A 20,329-nucleotide genomic window follows, 5' to 3' on the forward strand; every position below is an offset into this window, starting at 1 on the left:
TGAGGGCATTATGTGACTGTTACGTCACCCTTAACACATTGTATGTATTGAATATTAAACCAACTGGTCACAGCCCAGCTTTTCTGCGCAGTGTTGTCTGCTGTTAGATAGATCCCAGAAATACATTGTGACAATGATATTGCCCTCCTCAGCGGTCACATGGTTTCACCATGTAGTCTCTCCAAATGCAGTTACAGTTAGTAAAATATGTTAATTTTAACGCTCATAAAGCTTAAAGAAGTTATTGGCCTCATCACAGAATTAACAGAATTAATGTTTACCATATTAATTATGAAGTTTCAATATACTGTATATTATGAGTGACAACTTACCTTTCTAAATACTTTAGAATTGAGTTACAGAAGAGAATTGGGCTATTTTTGTGTCAGGCCGTGTGGTGATTTCCTCACAACCATCATGACATCATGCATATCATCATCATGTGAAAAGAGGAAGTTGACTGAAGTTGCACTGAAACGGAAGACTGAATGAGATACCATTGCTTCAATTGTCAAATAGGCCTTGAATAGAATAGATACTTAGCCTGCTTGAAGGTTCTCGCCCTCATCATGGAGTGGATTGGAAGGGTTTGTCCCTCATTCTCTTTCCCAGATTACTGTCACTAATTGACATAATGAGCATAATGTGCATTGAATGAGATAAAAGCCATTGGACAGGTTTTGATTGGCACCTATCAGTATCAGTATTTAATTGTGCCAAATCTTCTTTATACCAAAATGAGCAGCAAAGTGCCTTAGTAACTGTGATTATGTTAACTTCTGTGTGATGCTGTTCTTTTTTCAGCTACGTTTAAGAATGCACTTCAAAAACAAAACTGTTAGAACAGAGAATAAGTTTAATCTGCACGTTACTTTCATGTACAGTACTGAGTTGTTATGAAGAAAGTTTTCACAATAAAAAGTAGCCTACTACAATATCACATGTCAGGGTTTTACTTAGATGGACACAAACAAGACACAGGAATGCACATTCCAGAAATGATCCCCAAATCTTATGTTTTGCTTTATTGTCCCTTTGCAATCATGGTGAATGTCATTTTTGTCTCCGCCGAGACCATGTTTTTGCCCCTGTCCCCTGTGCATGTGTCCGTTCGTCCATGTGTCCGTCCGTCTGTGTACAGCTAATCTCTGGCACCGTTGGCCCGATCAATGAAATTGTGCACACACACACACACACCCTGGAGGCCAGAGCAGGATCCTCTGCCCCAAACTCTGCCCTTTTCACATCGTTCTGTTATAACGCCACCAGGAGGCATATTTTTTTAATATTACTACTATAGATTTTGTCCAAACATCACGCATATTGGTACACATTATCTCTATAGTCATGTGATCAAGACGGATCTGTCCGATGTTTCATAATCCATTGGCTAAGATTGGCTTCCAAAGTTTGCAGGAGTGAACAAAATGTGAAGTGAACAATATTGCGACCGGTAGAAGCTGGGCCATTAATAGGAACTGCATGCTGTAAGAGAACACGGAAGAGAGCTTCTATTCCAGCACCGATTCCTTGGGCCTTGGTACCCATTACCTCTATAGTCATGTGATCAAGACGGATCTGGCTAAGATTGGTTTCCAAAGTTTGCAGGAGTGGCCTGTTTTGAACAAAATTCCTCAAATCATGAACGCAGCGTCAGATTGCCTTGAAACATTGCTGGCCTACAATAAGCTACCTGCCCTGGCGGAGCTGTGCTCCGAGGAGCACATTTTTCTGTCTATAAATGTATTCCAAAGTGTAATGCCACTGTTGACATGATTAGAAGATCATTCATGAAAGTAACTCAGTATGCTCTGTTTTTCCACCTACAGTGTCTGCTTTCCTGTACATACCTTCACATACAGGTCAGCACCTTCTCTGAAAAAATAAAATAATATATTATATTTTGAAAAAAGAAAAAGTTAATTAAATGAACTAATATGGATGTTTTTTTGCTTTTATTTATAGAAGGTGCTCAGATCAGATTAGTTGGGTCTTCTCTGTGCTCTGGAAGAGTGGAGGTCTATCATAACAGCAGCTGGGGAACAGTCTGTGATGACTCCTGGGACCTGAATGATGCTGAGGTGGTTTGCAGAGAGCTGAACTGTGGGAGGGCCCAGAGTGCTCCTGAAAGAGCCCATTTTGGACAGGGGAATGGTCCAATCTGGATGGATAAATTGCGTTGTTCAGGAAGTGAAAAGTCTTTGACTCAGTGCCCACACAGTGGGTTTGGTAAACATAATTGTGGTCACAGTAAGGATGCTGGTGTCACCTGTTCGGGTAAGACTGGATGTTGTGTCATTCATTTCAAATAAATGATTATTATGAAAAAGTGCAATATAATCTTTTCTATATTTTTCTTTCCTTCTTTCTGACCAGGTCCAGTGGTGAGGCTAGTAGGTGGTGGAGAGTGCTCTGGCAGGGTGGAGATCTATCATAGTGGTCAGTGGGGGAGGGTGTGCAACAACAACTGGGGCAAGAGTGATGCCTCGGTAGTTTGTAGAGAGCTAGATTGTGGGAGAGTTACAAACACTCAAATAAAGTTTGGAAAAGGCAGTGGTAAGATCTGGATGGATAATGTTGCTTGTTCTGGTAGTGAATGCTCTGTGACTCAATGCTCACATCCAGGACTTGAGAAACATGACTGTGGCCATTCAGAAGATGTTGGTGTTGTTTGTTCAGGTAAGATATGTAAAATGTATTTGAAATTATTGCTTCACTTTTGATAGAACCTGGATGAATATTTGATTCCAATTCACTGAACAAGTGGAGTTCAATCTTCACAAAAGCGGTAACACAGTAATTCATGATTGCAGTTCCTCCAAACAGTGATCTGAAGCAGCAATTGCTCAATGTGAGATGTCTTCTTCTGCAGGAAAAACATCTTCTAGGCCATCTGCTAGACCAGCCCCTATATTATCTGCTTCCGATTCAGTTCTTTCAGCAGAAGAACAGTTGATCCTCACTTGCTCAGTTTCACCCCAGCTCTGTACACCTCTTCATATGAATTTTTACAAGGATGGATCTTCCATTGGACGTCTGACCTTTTTAGAATCCCAAAAGACCAATGGTGGGATGTTAACACTGTCCAGTGTTAAATCTTCCGACCAGGGAAGTTATACTTGTCAATACTCAGCTCACAGCATCGGAAGCCCCGACAGCAGCCCAGTATACATCTTTGTTGGTGAGTAAGGAGTTTTTATGGGACCTTTTCTTTTTTCTTGATTTTTTAATATGCCTTTATTTAGAGAGGGATAGGGAAAGTAAGCTGACAGGAAATGGGGAGAGAGATGGGGGGGGTGACACGCAGCAAAGGTCGTCGGGATCGGGAGTCGAACACGCTACACGCTGTCAGGCTGGCATTGCAGCCTAGGGTGCCTGGACCGTCACGCTATGGCCCAGGCCTTATGGCACCTTTTCTGAATGCATTCAGTAGAAACTCTACTGTCCACAAACTTAACCATGGTGCTGAAGATACAGTTCCAAGTAGACTCCAAATGTGATTAATTGGAGTGGGACTATGTTATGAAGTAATTTTGGCTTTTGAAATGAGAGGAAAATGAAAAGTACTACAAATAGTGTCACTCTAAATGTATGCTTTTTTTGTGTTTGTCAAACTAGGCAATTGTCCCCAAAAAAAATGCTAATAATTAAAATGGACAACATAGTCCTTACTTCCCAATAATACTATAAAGGTTCATCCAAATCAGAAAACATGGATAAACAGCACTGCAAGACATCACTTTTGCGTTTTGGGATTAAGGAGAAACACACAGCTCGCTACGTCCTCAGAAGTGAGGGTAATTCAGCCGAAACAACAATTATGCGGAAAATGTTCAGAGTCAACTGAACAACAATGATAATCACAAAACACATTTGGAGTGGTTTACACACCATTACTGACTTTACAGCTATACCAGCTGGGTCTCCTCCTCTCTTCCAGACAAGCTATACTGCTTTTACGCCAGATTTGAAATCACAGATAATCAGAATCAGAATAAGCTTCATTGTCACGGATCACATTCACATTACAGGTGTAAAGAAGTGGGTTCGTTTTTTGCTGTATGTGAAATCATTTTCTTTGTGTGTGTGAGCAGTGAGGCTGCCGCAGCCCAACATCTCCCTGACGTCTCCACACACAGAGCGGGTCAGGGGTCCAGGGCGTTCAGAGGTCACCAGGGGTGACAGCTTCTCCATCACCTGCTCCATTCTCCCCCAGTATTATGGAGGCATCTTCTACCTCAACGTCTCTGGCTCCAACAGCTATGTCAAGCAGCAGTCAGCACCGAATGCCACACACTCTGCCTCTTTCCAGTTCCCTGCAGCAGAGTATGAACACCAGGGCAACTACAGCTGTGTCTATGAAGTCGTCTCAACACGCACGTTCACTTCTAACAGCTCAGAGCTGCTCACCGTCTCAGTCAAACGTAAGATCATGTAAAGGGTCAAGACCAATGGTGGAAAAAGTACTAAAATGTTTTACTTTAAGTAAAAGTATCAATACTGCAATGTAGAAATACTCTGTTACAAGTAAAAGTCCGGGAATCAAAATAAGTATTGGTATCAAAATGTACTTAAAGTACGAAAAGTAGAAAGTACTCATTGAGCAGAAGGTCCCATTTCACAAGTTTTCCAATGTATAAAACGTATACAAATCTTTTGAAAATAGCAGATCTAAAAGCTCACAAATTGTGAGCTTGTAGATCGGCTATTTTCAAATGGCCAAAATGTATATAGGGCTGAAGTGGTTAGTGAATGTTTTGTAATAATAATCAAAACCTACAGTTTTCAAATAAATGTAGTGGAGTAAAAGTTAAATATTTGGATCAGTGATGTAGTGGAGTAGAAGTAAAAGTATTGGAAATTGGAAATACTCAAGTAAAGTACAAATACCTCAAAATTGTACTTAAGTACAGTACTTAAGTAAATGTACTTAGTTACTTTCCACCACTGGTCAAGACACAGCTTCAAATGTAGATCTCTGTTCACTTACATGCTTCTTTCTTTCTTTCAGCCTCTCCAATCCCTCTGCTAGTGGGCGGGACTGTAGGAGGTGTGCTCCTACTCTTACTTCTGCTGCTGATTGGTCTCTGTCTGATGTGGAGGCGGAGACACAGAAGGCCAGCGGTCAATACTGATCACACAGCCTGTGAGTAATCATCTTCGTCTTAATACATCAACGTATTCCACTGATTTCCAACTCCAGTCCTCTAGCAGCGGATTACTGCTGGTTTTCATTATAATCTAATGGGGACACTGCCTGATAGAGCTAGATAGTTGACTCAAACACAGTTCATAAAGATGAAGCCACAGAGAGTTTATTATCACACCGTAACCACTTAAACCCCATACGTTGTTGAGCAGAATACCTCAGGGCTCGCTGAAAATAGGACACGATGCTCATCAGTCTTGATAGTAATCCACTTCTTTGTGGATGTGATTGTACTGATTTGACTCATTGTACTGTAGCTTTTTCTTCGCTGTTTGAGAAACTCATGATCATAAAAGAAATCCCCTAACATCCTAAACAATGTTCAAACCATGAATATATCAACCTCTCTCATTCCATCTGGTGTGTCAACCCTGTTACAGTGTTCAACTTGTTGCCTCTGAACCTGTTACTGCTCAACCCTGTTACCTCTCAACCAGTAAAATGTATTCCCAGGTGTGATGAACGCCTACAACAAAGCGGGCAGAGCCAATGAAGATGAAGATGATGATGAAGAAGACTACATCAATGCAGATGTCTCCACCTGTCACCATGGCAACGATGATGACAGTGATGACTATGAGAACGTTTCAGTACGGTGAGTGTTTGTAAATGAACCTCATTTGAAGAACGTCTTAAGAGATAATCATTATAATGGCTATTATCATCATCATCGGCCCGGACTGCTGGCGTAGAGGTCCGGGCTCCTAGGCTATAACGTAGCCTGACAGCACATCGCGGGTTCGAGTTCCGTTCACGACGATCTATGCTGCATGTCTCTCCCCATCTCTCTCTCTGTGTGTCCTGTCAATCTTTACTTCCCACTATAAAAGTAAAGGCAGAAAAGCCCCAAAAATATATCTAAAATAAATAAATATATATCTATATGTCATCATCATCTTGATCGTTATTATCATCACTGTTATCATCATTGCACATTTCTTTTTGAAGTTCAAGTTGATTTTAGTGCAGGCAAAATGTGTTCTCATCTCCTTTGCTGTTCATCAACTTATATACTGAACTCATGTCTTCTCTTGTCGATCTCAGAGACTACAAGGGAGCCAGCAACATGCACAAACACGTCTACAACCCTGGTGAGGACGAGGAAGAGGAGGAGAATGATGATGACTATGAGAATGGGTCAGTACACTGAGTGTAGGAGCCAAACCTTGACCTGGAAGGGCAATAAGAGTCTTTGACCACTGTGGCGTGAATGTTTGTTTGTAATGCTGCAATGTGCGTGTTTGATTTATCAATAGAAACGGGAAAATCTAATTTGATCATATTTATGCTGATGTATGGGTTTGGGGCTGTATAAGTTTGGGCCTATGATATATAGGCCATTATTTGACTTTTTTAAACTTTATTCAACGTTTTTGACAACGTTGGCATCGGAAGTTCTGCAGATGATGTGTCCCAATAACCACTTTCAACCTGGTGTCCCAATTTTGGGCACATTTCTGTTTTTTTCCCCTCAAGATTGGGTGCAGATGTATGTGACATCTCATCTTTTCTTTTAAAGCTCAAGTTGATTTTAATGGAGGCTAAATGTGTTCCCATCTCCTTGTGCAGTTCATTAACTTACAGACATTACGTTGAACTCATGTCTTCTCTTGTCGGCCTCAGAGACTACAAGGAAGAGGAAGAGGAGGAGAATGATGCTATCTATGCCAATACAACCATGTACCCTGCGAGCAGCACCAAAGAACACTTCAACCCTGGAAGGAGAGTAGTGGAGGGTCAAAGTGATGAAGATGAGCAAGACAACATCTATGCTAACTATGATGGCTAATGTGCTATAAGAAGCTTGTTCAACATCAACTTAATTAGATTCATGTCAGTTCAAAATTCAATAAGCCTGTGATATTTTACACACAAGTAAGTATTTTATGTTGACTTAACCCTTCATAAATGTTAAGTCAACACTCATGAAAAACACGTCTCCCTCCCTCTCTTCTCATCTACAGTCTAACTCTCTCTGTCTCCTCCTGGAATTGGAAGTGAGCTTTAGTTCAGTGTATTGCTTATTTTTTATTGGATACAGGACGAGTGGGCACCAAGGATATTAAATTGGCAATTCTTTCCAAAATGTGCAAAAATAATGCATTTGGAAAATGGTCTCAAGTAATGTAAAGTAACATCATTATCAAACTTAAACGTACCCTTCAATTTCTTTTTTTATGCCCAGAATGACTGGCTATAGGCTACAGGTTTTGTAGCAATTTGTAGTAATTGTAGAAATAGTAGGCCTAATTGCTCAAGCATGTTTTAATCATGCATACTTTACATTACCTCATTATATTATTTCCGAAAATATATATACATATATTTTTACAGTTTGTAAAAAATATTTAACATAAAATATTTTTTTACATTTGGGAAAAAATAGTTAAAATTGAGGTGCCTGCTCTTACCTCGTGCCCACTCTTCTGGTTACTAAAAAATAAAGTAGACAACTTGACCTATGAACATGCCTTGTAATGTTGTAGGCTACCTTAACTATCTACTTTATCTTTTTATGTTTAGAGTTTAAAGATACATTTGTACTTGACAAGATTTCCCCAGTCTTCATTTGTCCCCATGTAAAAAATAGAGAGAGAGGTAGAGCGAGAGAGGGAGAGAAGGAGAGGGAGATGGGGAAGGAGGGAAAGAGACAGAGGGATGGAGAGAGGGTGAGAGAGGGAGAGAGAGCCTATCATTTCACTTAGGCAATAACTCATGAAAGGGATAAAGAGAGCCTATTTCAGCTTGTATACTATATTACAGTGTATATTTTGAGATTTTTAAAAAACTATTTTGATTACAATGAGCAAATGAAATGGCAAAATATTTGAGAGCTGACCAAAATAGGCTAGTAATCTCTTTGATGCTGTAAAAAGGATGCTTTTGGTTATTTGTCTGCACCTTTAGGGCGCGCTCCCACCAAGAGTTGGCTGGCCGCTGTTAAACGCAGGTTGTGCGCGGCCACAGTTTTTTGCAGCCAGCGGATTCTAAAAAACGGGAGTGTCGCGCCTGTCACTCACTTTCAGGACCCACTGCCTGCTGCCTTGAGCACCATGTTGCTTCCTGAGTCTTGAGACAGTCCGCCTTCCACTCACCCGATTGGACAGAGGGAGAAAATCGGCTCCTGCCTCCAGCACTTTTATGCTTAGTCGCGGAGAGCAGATAAACGCAAGGTCTGCGCGACTAGCGGAAAAATCTGCTCTTGCGTGAATCAACGCATTTGCATTGACAATGCATTGGCAGATTCTGCAAACAGCGGCCAGCCAACTCTTGGTGGGAGCGCGCCCTTAGGAGTCACACCGAACTTGAATTTTACCTATGAGGCCGGATTCTGCCAATGCTTTTCAATGGGAATGGAGCAGTTTGTTGCCATTCACGGATTCAGTCAAAAAAAAAACTCCATTCCCATTGAAAAGCATTGGCAGAATCCTCATAGGTAGAATTAAACTTCGGTGAGACCGCACCCTATGTCAATAAAACATCAACTGATGCACTTGGACACATCATCAGTGTACCTGGAGTCACTGGGTGTTTCGGGTCTTGGAACAGACTCCTTACTCCAGGCGACCCGACTGATCAGGCTGATCAGACCCCGGCCTTTGTCCAAGTGGCATGCTACTGGGCCCACTGTCTCTTGGGGGGAGTTAGAGACAGTACTAATTAGGGTTAGGGTTAGCCTGGCACTGTCCAGACCGACAACGCGGATCCACTTACACATGGCATGTGTGAATGGAATACGTGAATCCACGGCACGCCATCAGTCCGGGTCCGGCCGATGCCAGGCCAGGTTAGTTTAGATGTTGCAGCTGGGGTTGGCGACACTAGGAGGCTCTAGGCACTGTGGTTTGGCAAACATCTCACTCTGCCTTGATGGATTAGACCCTCCCTGCAGGTTTCACCGCAGCCTGTAGAAAAAAAGTCCTTCCTCGCGGAAGACGTAAGACTATTCTAAACAATCAGAATTTTAAAGTTGATGTAAAACTCACAAATGTTCTAAAGGGATTTACTTTGCTTATTTTTACCCACTTTAAGATGGAGGTCAAAAGCAAAAAAAAAGTTTTGTTTTTTGCACATTATATGGATTCTCTGTCAATGAGTTATAGTTAAATGAAAGTTTTTTTTTTACTGTCAACTGCAAACAACACCACCCCCGTTTTTGTGCTGAGACAATCATTTGATGTCAAAATGTTGTGGAATGTGGACCAGAACAAAAAAATTTTTAAATTTTTTTTTTACTATTCAATAAAATGCAGTGTGAACCAAAGTCATATTTTGAATTATGGTGCCTTCTATTATTTATTTATTTGGTCTGCCCTACTGGGGGAAATATCCTGTCCAGTCTGTTACTGCTGCTCATTCAATGTACAATATTATAGTATGCTAACACATGATGGTAGCCTACTTTCCTTTTACAAATGTGCATGGTGGCATTAGCATAAGAAAACTCAGTAATATTGAAACGAGTTAGAGTCATGCATGATGAGGGAAGAAAGAGCAGACCCAGTACAGACCCAATGGTCAAGTTTAATAAGTACTGAGGCAAGTGTTTAAATGTCTGAAATAAAAAGAAAACATGAATTTACACAACACGGTTGACAGTGCTGTCAAACAAGCGTATGAATCTATCTATGAAAAAGTTTAATCTAACACAATTTCATACATTATGTAATGGGGGTCCCTGCTTCATCTCTCTCTCAGCTAAGCGGGTCCCTGCTCCATCTCTCTCTCAGCTAAGGGGTCCCTGCTTAATCTCTGTCTAAGCTAATGGGTCCTTGGCACTGAAAAACCTCAAAGACCCCTGATACAATATAGAAAGTATATCAAAGAATGGATCAGCTTGAAACGTTTCTTGCCTTAATCTAATTGCCCAAATCTAATCTGTATATTTAGATTTTCTACATTGTTGTGTAGTTTTTTGTTGTTGCATTGTTGTTTTGTCCAGTTGTTTGAGTGTTGAATGTTTAAAGGACCACAAACAATAGAAACAAGCCTCTGGCATTTTCATCCATTTGGCGTTTTGTTTAATCGTTTACCTTTAAAAATCAATTGTTAATAAAGTATTCAATCAATCAATCAATCAATCAATCAATCAATCAATCAATCAATCAATCAATCAATCAATTCTAATGGTTCTATGTTGAATAACATTTCTGAATATTAAAATGTAAAAGCGTAATAAAATAATATAATTTATTGGGGTCCACAGACTTATTTGCTTGCGTTTTGATCAGGTAATTAAGTTTAGGAACCATTCTGTTAAACTATGATGATTCTTATTCAGAGCGAAATGTGCACACATTAATAAACATTTTCTGTGAATATGTCTATGTTAGCCAGCTTGATAATGCTATCTAAATGTAATACAAACATGAATGGAATGTTTATTGTGCATTGGAATTTACATTAATGATGTGGTGATCAGATCTATGCATTTAAAATAAATACATATATATAGAAAGTAAATGGAAGAGAACAGCATGTCAGTAAAGAGGAAGTCTCACCGTTCATTTCCTGCACAGATTCTAGATTCTAAGAACTCACCACATTATATTTGGGGTCTTCAACTCCACTGACTGAGAAGACTCTATCAGTCTCTCCACCATGGGACTCGTAATATGGAGAAATATCCTGTATTTCAACATGAGTGAGTGCCAGGTTTGTATTATTCTATCAATTAATATTTCATGTATTTAGATAATGAAAATACAGGTATGACTATTATAGGTCAATAGGTCAGTTTGTCAATAGTTGATTTATCATTTAAAACTTTACTGTATAAGTATTTAATAGATCATAAACAAATATTTAGTTCATGAGTTATTAATTACTTATGTGTTAATCGTTTAAACTATTAACAAGCTTCTAGTACACTACTTACTAGTGTAAATAGTTGGTTAACAACATTCATTGCGTGTAAACCATCTCTTCTGCCAACTCCTCTTACTATTCTAATATCATCAGTTCTGGAAAAGACTAAACCAGAGCCCTCTTCACCAGTCAGCCACCCTCCCTCTCCTAACAAATATATTTACTGCCTTTTAAATAATGATTTGTTACAAACTTCTTAAACATGCATTAATTTGTGTTTAGATCTATTTTATGCTGCTATAAGTCATTTTAAGTCAATTTACTTATCATAAGTAATTTACACTGTCAATCAGCCCAGTACAGCCATACTGTATACCTGTGTAACGACGGGTCGCCGTTACTAGAACTAATTCATATTCAAACACAGCTCTGCATAGGTATTGTATAGGTATTGTATAAGAAAGACACAGATTGTAACAAATGCATTTATTGAAGTTATGGGGGGTGGGGGCAGTGTGTTTCACTCTGAAGGTGCGAAGGTGCTGATTTCATCATACACCTATGAAAGAACAGAAAGGCCACATTAGTAGGACTCCACAGTAGTAGCATACTTTGAAATTGACAAGTATAATGGGAATGGGAATCTCTGATGTCTAAACTTACCTCTGTCTGTTCTCCCCCCCTTCCCAGTGTGGTGTTCGGGCCAAAGAGTTACCTCCGGCAACACACACCCTATTTATTAGTTCCGGAAGGGTGATACCAAGTGGGAAGTGAAGAGAGGGGAGATCGGCATCCACTGGAATTAATTGAACCATGTATATGGGGTGGGTATATTTAGAAGGTTCAGTGGGAATTGTAAATATGTATTGAGGGTGCATATACAGTAGTCTAGTGTTTTAAGGAAAATTGTATTGTATGTTTATAGGTGTGGGAATATTTTGGAGGTACCTGGGGAATGGTAGGAGCTAGCCAGGTAATAGGACCCACCTATAAAAGGCAGTCAGTCTGTTGTATGTGGGATGAGCTGACAGGTTGTGCCTAATACTTGTCAATGAAATTGTAAAAAAGATAAAAAAATAAAGACTTCATGATTGAAGGTCGCTACTGGACTGGTCTCCACTGATTTGCTGCCTTTGCCGCTCGAGCAATCTTACAACCTGTACATAATATGTATTGCTGCTTATTGTGGGCTCGCTGCAGATAATTCCACATATTTTGTGCTTGAATGTATGTAAGTTGATCATGAACATCATCAAACCCATCTTACTCTGGCATACGTTTTCATAGAAACATGATTCAAACTTTAAACAGCGCACAAAATGTTTTCATGGTTCAAATGGTAGTTGATTATGTCATACGTTTTTTCAGAAATCACAAATGTATGTATTATTATTACTGTATGTTTAACAAAGATGGACACAAACAAGATACAGGAATACACATTCCAAAAATCTCAAAAGGTGGTGTTTTACTTTATAGTCCCTTTGCAATCATGGTGAAAGTCATTTTTGAGATGAGTCTCTGTATTATATCCATGTGTTTCTTGCCACTGGTGATATGATATGCTGACACATTAGAAAAACATGAAAGTAACTCAGCTTGCTCTGTTTCCCCCCCTGCAGTGTCCTGTACATACCTTCACATACAGGTAAGAATGTTCTCTGAAAATAAAGGAATAAAAAAGAAACAGCTATATTTTGAAAAAAAGGAAAAGTTAATGAAATGATCATTTTAATGTGGATTTATTTTATTTTATTTTTACTGATAGAAGGTACTCAGATCAGAATAGTAGGGTCTCAGTGCTCTGGAAGACTGGAGATCTATTACAACAGCCGCTGGGGAACAGTCTGTGATGACAGCTGGGACATGGAAGACACTCAAGTGGTTTGCAGAGAGCTGGATTTTGGCATTTTTGGCATGTATTTGGTTTGGTATCTCTTAGCAGAGAACAGTATAGCCCACATTCACCCAGAGCATCATACAGGCTCACAGCGCATACCCTGCTGTGCTCAGTGACACGTGTAAGAGATCACAATGTGAGCTAAAATGGTACAGTACAACCGACACGGGGGAAGAACAAGTAATCTCAGTGAAATTACTTTAATAAAAGATAATACAGGTATGCTGAAAATGAAATCTCTGCCTGTGCCCATTGATAGTGATGAGCTTGGCCTCTGAATGATTTCAAAGTGCTATAGAATTTATTTCAACAAAATAAAAAGTACCTAATGTTCATGGTGTGTTATTTTTATACTGAAAAAGTTTTTCTAACCCTGACAAAAGTCATCAGTAATATTCAGTTTCAGTTGGTTCAGTTGGTGTGTTATTTTAGTGCAGATAATCCTTTTGGAATGAAACTTTTCACTTCCAGATGATGCAGTTTGATGCTTGTTGCATCCTTCTTAGGTGCACATCTGTGTTGTCTCACCCGTCTGGCACTCCCCTAAGCAAACACAATTTCTAATTATTTGACCCACGTCTTAATTACGTTCTAACCTGGCTCCAGCCCCTGAATCGACAGCCCCGCATTCAGTGAAACAAAATGAAAATTCAGGCCGTGTCAGTGTCAGGCTAATTATGTTCAAAAATAGAAAAGAAAAAGAAAAGTAGGAACTCAAAGGCAGAGCGTAGGCGTAAACTCCCTTTCAAGCGCTCCAGAGCAGGAAGTTGGTGAAAGGGCAATTTCCACCCCTCTCTTTCATTCAAAGGGCTTCTAATACCAGCAGGGCTGTCACTCAGTAAACGTAATCCTTTGTGGAATCAAAGTATTTTTGTTATAACAGATTAATTGATGGATTGATGGATTGATCACAGTTATCTGTTTGTACATGAACAAATACACTGAAAATACCCCTAGCTGTCACATACACACACACACACACACACACACACACACACACACACACACACACACGCACGCACGCATGCAAGCACTCACACACACACACACACACACACACACACACACACACACACACACACACACACACACATATACAGGCTATGTAGCCTATAACCCTTAGTAGATCATAACCATCCAAAGCAACTTTCCGTGGACCAAACATGCACCACATCATATTAATCAACGACACACATCACATGCCGGGTTTATAATGGCTTATAATGGCCCCTGCTGACGACGCATGCCAAATGCACACGTGCATCGATGAGAGAGAGGAGGAGGAGGAGGAGGAGTGTCATACAGCAGCGTGGGGTGTTTTACATGACAGGAGAGATTATGATGAGATTGTTTGTCCAGGAGACATTTGAGGAGACGTGAGTTTTAGATATTGACCGAATAAAACAGATGGGAGGGAGAGGAAGAGAGGATGGGGACGCGGAGAGAGAATGATGGGGAGGGGGAGAGAGAGAGAGAGATGCATCTCATCACGTTTATGCCTCACGTTGGTTACCTATAGCCCCCCCCCCCACCCTCCACCCACCCACGAGGCAAAGATAGATGATGATGAGGCAGGCAGCTCCCACTCATCACCAGTTGATCAGTGCCAGAAGTGTGGACAGTGGTAGAAAAAGTCGACTCGCATTTCTTACTTGCAGTAAGTAAAAGTATCAATAGTGCAATGTAGAAATACTCTGTATTAATTAAGTAAAAGTCCTGCAGAACCACTGTGGAATGTGTGGATGTGTAGGCTGAGGTGCTTCAGAATGTCTGAACGTGCTCATGTGTTTTGGATGAAGGCATTCATTCACTTACATATGCCACCTTCTCACCCGTTTATGAATCAGTGATTTGATTGGATCTACTGACAAGGTTCAACCACAATGATATAAGCTCGTTTACAGTGGTGTAAAGTTACTAAGTACATATACTCAAGTACTGTACTTAAGTACAAATGTTATGTATTTTCTACTTTACTGGAGTATTTCCAATTTTCTACATTTTGAATACCGGAATGTTTACTTGTAACAGAGTAAATCCTACCTTGCAGTATTGATACTTTAACTTAAGTAAAACATGTGAGTACTTTTTCCACCATGCTCATTTATTTTACAACGTAAGCAAACAAAAGAAAAGGAAAAAAGAAAGACTTTGAAAGTCTTTGAAAGTTCACGTGGAGGAGATGAAGTGTAACTTTTACAAGTGGGTCATCCCATGCATATTTAGCCCACCCACCTGCTAACCTACTGTACGCGTGACTGCACTGCACAGTCCCGGTAGCCCGCAGCCAGTGGTGTAAAGTAACTAAGTAATAATTTACTCAAGTACTCTAGCCTACTTAAGTAACATTTTTAGGTACTTTTACTTTACTGGAGTATTTCCAATTTTCAATACTTTTACTTCTACTCCACTACATCTCAGAGGCAAATATTTTACTTTCTACTCCACTGCAATTATTTGAAAACTTTCGTTGCTAGTTAGATTTGAATTATTATTACAAAACATAACCACTTCAGCCCTATTTAAATTTTGGCTATTTGAAAATAGCTGATGTACATGCTCACAGAGCTTTGCACAGTGTGAGCTTGTAGATCTGCTATTATATCAAAAGATTTTTTATACATTTTAGACATTTGAAAACTTGTGAAATGGGACATTCGGCATATTGTAGCCTACTTTTACTTTTGGTCCTTTAAGTATATTTTGATGCCAATACGTTTGCACCTTTACTCAAGTAGGCCCACATTTTTTTATTCTGGACTTTTACTTGTAACAGAGTATTTCTACATTGCAGTATTGATACTTTTACTTAAAGTAAAAAATGCGAGTAGCCTACTTTTTCTTCCACTGGATATATAAAAGTAAAAATATCAATACTGCAACGTAGAAATACCCTGTAGGTCCACAAGTAAAAGTTTGGAATTCACAATTGGAAATGCTCCAGTAAAGTAAAAAAATTACCTAAAAATTACTACGACAAAATAACAAGTAGAGTACTTGAGTAATTGTACTTATAGTTACTTTCCTATATGAGGATGAACTTGAAAAGATGCTGATGTCTCAATTCTGCCAGGTAGCCTACTTTAGATTAAAATGAAAAAAAAAAAATAGGCTACAGTCAGTAGCCTACTTATAGCCTACACTCAGCACCCCATGGATAATCCTGACATGATAAATAGGCTTATAACTACACTGTAACCAACCACTATCGCATAAGTGTCATCATGCCACGTGAACAGTGTTGCCAGATTTTGTGAGAGAAATAAGCAGGTCTATGAAAACAAGCCCAAAAGCAACACATCAGCTATTTGAAAATAGCTGCATCGCGACGCCTTGTGAGCTTGTAGATCTGCTGTATTCAAAGAAAAATCATGAAAAATAAATGTTTTTGAAACATTTCAAACTTTGTTTTGGGGTCCCTGGCACGAAATATGTTCAGATCTGTGGCCAAGTTCATGTTCATTTGGGGGTCCTTGACATGGAAAAAGTTTGAGAACCACACTGGTTTAAACAACATTAGAAAACAAGCCCAAATAAGCAACTTGACCAAAGGCACTTATAATAAGCAGACATGGCAACACTGATGTGTGTGCGTGCGTGCGTGCGTGCGTGCGTGCGTGCGTGGGTGCTGTGTGTGTGTGCACGCCTGCGTGCGTGTGGTACTGGAGTCGAATCCTCACTTCACCCGCATGATGACAGATAGTCAGGGATATTAGCAGAACATTTTCCAATCTTGGAATAAATTCCTTACCAAAAAAAATCTTCACCAATGTGTTTGTAGAGGTGTCTAGTAACACATCTCACAAAGACTGAAATGCAATTTCCCTAGGAGAATTTTTGACAGCTGCTGAAAGTGGGGTACCCACCATTTCCCTGCATTTCCATGCAGGGAAAAAAAAAAATCAAATTTTAATTCTGTTTTAAGTAGCATGTGAGGGGTCAAACTAGGGTGTTTTTATGATTCTGAATCCATTGCAAGCATTTGTTTTGCACCAAAACCACTCCTTGGGCTAAAAACGGCCATAGCCATCCTTTTCCAGGTATACTTTTTGTGTAAAAAGCCCATTGAGATTGGGCTGTTTTTAGCCCAAGGAGTGGTTTTTGTGCAAAACAAATGCTTTCAATGGATTCAGAATTTAAAAAAAAAAGAACTGAGAGTCAGAGTGTAGAGGAGAGAGAGAGGAGAAATGGAAGCAAGGACATTAAGGAATATTCTGAGATTTCCCTGAAGCATACTTTTTTTTTCATGTTTTTTTTTTATTTTTTATCCTCATCACACTGGGTGCAAACTTAGCACTGGGTGGGTGGCACTTGTTTGCATGTCATAGCTTGAGGATGTAAATTATTTAAGAAGGTGGACCTTCATGGAAAAAGGTTGCGAGCCATTGTGAGAAGTCAAAAATGTTCATTGTAGTGGAATTTGTATAGGTGTTTTAGTTTAACCCATTTTGGACGGGAACCCCTATTTGCAACTATACCTTTCAAGACAGGGGACCCCTTCTGGGGTTGTTGTTGCTAAGTTAGGACCCTGCTACAATCTCATTGTTGATAGTTATTGTCATTGGCCTTTCTTCTAGTTTAATTAACTGAAACAAGGCAAAGAATACTGTAACTATCTATAGTGTTGCTTTCTTCTTATTGTCATTAAGAAGGAAGTCACACTAGAAGGAAGTCGCACAAACAGATTCTAGATCAGCACAGCACTAATTACATCTTCCTAGTTCAGTCTTCAACTCGAGACTGGCAGAGAAGACTATCAGTCTCTCCACCATGGGACTCATAATATGGAGAAGAATCCTATATTTGAACATGAGTGAGTGCCATGTTTTATTCTTTGATCAATTAATAATTATATTAAAATATAGAAAATATATTTCCCCCCTTTTCAGATCCTTAAAGTTTGAATCTTAGTGAAGTGAGAGAGTTTCTATGGAACAAATCGACTTGTTGAACAGAAATACATTGACAATATTATGAGTTGTTAAAATGACTGATATACTGTATCCCAGGGGTCAAATTCACAGAGTGTACATTTCTCCACATGAATATACAGCTGTGGGCCTACAGCAGTGGTTCTCAAACTTTCTCATGTCAAGGACCCCCAAAATGATATGTATTTGGCCGCGGACCCCCATTTAAAAATATTTTGTTCCAGGGACCCCCAGAGGCAAAGATTTGAGTTACAAATGTTCTCTTTAAAAATATATATATTCAAAGATTTGTGCACACATTTTCAAGGTTTTTCAAAAATAGTAGATCTACAAGCTCATAGCTTGGTGCCGCGCTATGAGCTTGTATAATAGCCAAAGTATAAAAGGTCATAATTATTCGGATGCTATATAAACACATTTTGCTGGGTACCCCCTGGAACCCCCCCTGGGGGTCCCCGGACCCCACTTTGAGAACCAATGGCCTACAGTATGTTTGGATTGACTATTTGCATGTCAAAAACTAACAAAAACGAATTATCTTACTGTGAATCCTCTGCCAACAACAATGATATACCTAAATCTATTATAGGCTGCTGTATAATGATTTATTGCTGTCATTTGTTTACCTATCATTATGTAATTTGCTCTGTTATCACAGCACAGGATATATAGCCTACGTCCTGTATGTACATAACTGTATACAGAACATATCTATTGCTGCTGGTGTACCACTACATTATGTCCGCATACAGTCTGCTTTGTATTGTCCATTTATTTTATATTATCTGGGTATTATTATGCTGTCCTGTGTATTGCACCGTAGCCTATATTGAGCTGTATAGAAGAACATGGAAATATTAAGTTAGCACCGCATTGTGTTTAGCTTGGTTTGATCGCTTTGCTAGCAGCTGCTGTGGTCCTCAGATTCTTCAACCATCACATGGTTTCACCATGTGTATATGTGGTTTTCCCAAATAATACAGTTAAAGTGAAATAATTATTTACACCCATAAGGCTCCTTCATGTATGGACTATTAATGGCCTCATCATAGAATTAGCTAAATGAATCAACTTCAGTATTCAAGTCAATGTTTAATATACAATCCAATCTGTCAAATATGAAGTTTCGAGATATACTGTAACATAACACAATACAATGTCATATATTAGGGTTCCTTTTGTGTCATGTCAGAAAGTATGTCAGCTTTGCACTGCTTCTTGTTTGCTCTATATGTTTTATTCACATCTCATCGTCAATGGTCTCGCATTTTCTCTCTTTTGGAGATAGAGCTCTTGTGCTTCCTCATTAATTGAATGTCAAGATAAAGAGGACTTCGCTGGCTTCACCCTGCAAACCACAACCATAAAAAAGTTGTATCTGTAGCACGGTGGTACTTATACTTAGGCCTGTCACAATTATTACTTAATCGTATAATCGCAATTATTTTGTCATAATTGTTTCCATGTTGAAAAATGTTCATACATAAAAAAGCAGAAATATCTGATCTATTTCCGCAATGTTTACCTTTTTTTAATAAAATGTATAAATGTCAGTCATTTCTTTTATTTCAGTTATTTGACATATCTTCCCTGTGCAATTGTTTACTAAGCCTAAAAGGCAAACATAAATGTATTTTGTATTCATACGTTCCAATGTTTAATGCCAAAAACTAAATTGTTAATCGCAATTATTAGTGTGACAATAATTGTCAACTTAAATTTGTAATCATGACACTGCAGCCCTACTTATACTGAGCTGTTATTAAGAAGATTTTCACTGTGGAAAATGTTAACATATCAAGGTTTTACTAAAATGGACACAAATGACAGAAAGCTATATAGATGTTGTATCAATGTGTTTCATAGTGTAATGCCACGGGTTATATGTGATACTTTGTCACGATTAGGAAAACATGAAAGTAACTCAGTGTGCTCTGCTTTTCCACCTACAGTGTCTGTTTTCCTGTACATACCTTCACATACAGGTCAGCATCGTCTCTGAAATAAAAAATGTATATACATATTTTGACAAAAGAAACAGTTAATGAAATGAAATTTAAAATGTGAATGTTTGTTTTTTGTTTATAGAAGCTGCCCAGATTAGATTAGTCGGGTCTTCTCTGTGCGCTGGAAGAGTGGAGATCTATTACAACAACCGCTGGGGAACAGTCTGTGATGACTCCTGGGACCTGACTGATACTGAGGTGGTTTGCAGAGAGCTGAACTGTGGGAGGGCACAGAGTGCTCATAGAGGTGCCTATTTTGGACAGGGGAATGATCCAATCTGGATGGATGATGTGGGTTGTTCAGGAAGGGAAAAGTCTCTAACTCAGTGCCCACACCGTGGATTTGGTGTACAGAATTGTGGTCATGGTGAGGATGCTGGTGTCGTCTGCTCAGGTAAGAATGGATGTCATGTGACTCATCTCAAATGTTTATTTAAAAAAATCACACCCAGTGTGAGTAAGCGGTGCCTACTCT

General features: G+C 39.3%; 1 protein-coding gene across 1 annotated transcript in view; it reads left to right on the forward strand.

Annotated features, from left to right (window-relative positions):
- Nucleotides 1-20,329, forward strand: part of LOC308099406 (uncharacterized protein) — a 64,541-nt gene that overhangs the window by 25,872 nt on the left and 18,340 nt on the right. Inside the window, exons 23-32 of the mRNA XM_080448146.1 lie at nucleotides 1,830-1,862; nucleotides 1,966-2,277; nucleotides 2,377-2,679; nucleotides 2,873-3,181; nucleotides 4,095-4,424; nucleotides 5,012-5,146; nucleotides 5,663-5,804; nucleotides 6,254-6,346; nucleotides 6,833-6,993; nucleotides 19,937-20,248. Of these exons, the coding sequence (XP_080304272.1) occupies nucleotides 1,830-1,862; nucleotides 1,966-2,277; nucleotides 2,377-2,679; nucleotides 2,873-3,181; nucleotides 4,095-4,424; nucleotides 5,012-5,146; nucleotides 5,663-5,804; nucleotides 6,254-6,346; nucleotides 6,833-6,993; nucleotides 19,937-20,248 (2,130 nt within the window). The remainder of the gene's footprint in view (nucleotides 1-1,829; nucleotides 1,863-1,965; nucleotides 2,278-2,376; nucleotides 2,680-2,872; nucleotides 3,182-4,094; nucleotides 4,425-5,011; nucleotides 5,147-5,662; nucleotides 5,805-6,253; nucleotides 6,347-6,832; nucleotides 6,994-19,936; nucleotides 20,249-20,329) is intronic.

The sequence above is a fragment of the Gymnoscopelus braueri genome, assembly GCF_963280865.1.
Source record: "Gymnoscopelus braueri genome assembly, chromosome: 13".
NCBI classification, from domain to species: Eukaryota; Metazoa; Chordata; class Actinopteri; order Myctophiformes; family Myctophidae; genus Gymnoscopelus; species Gymnoscopelus braueri.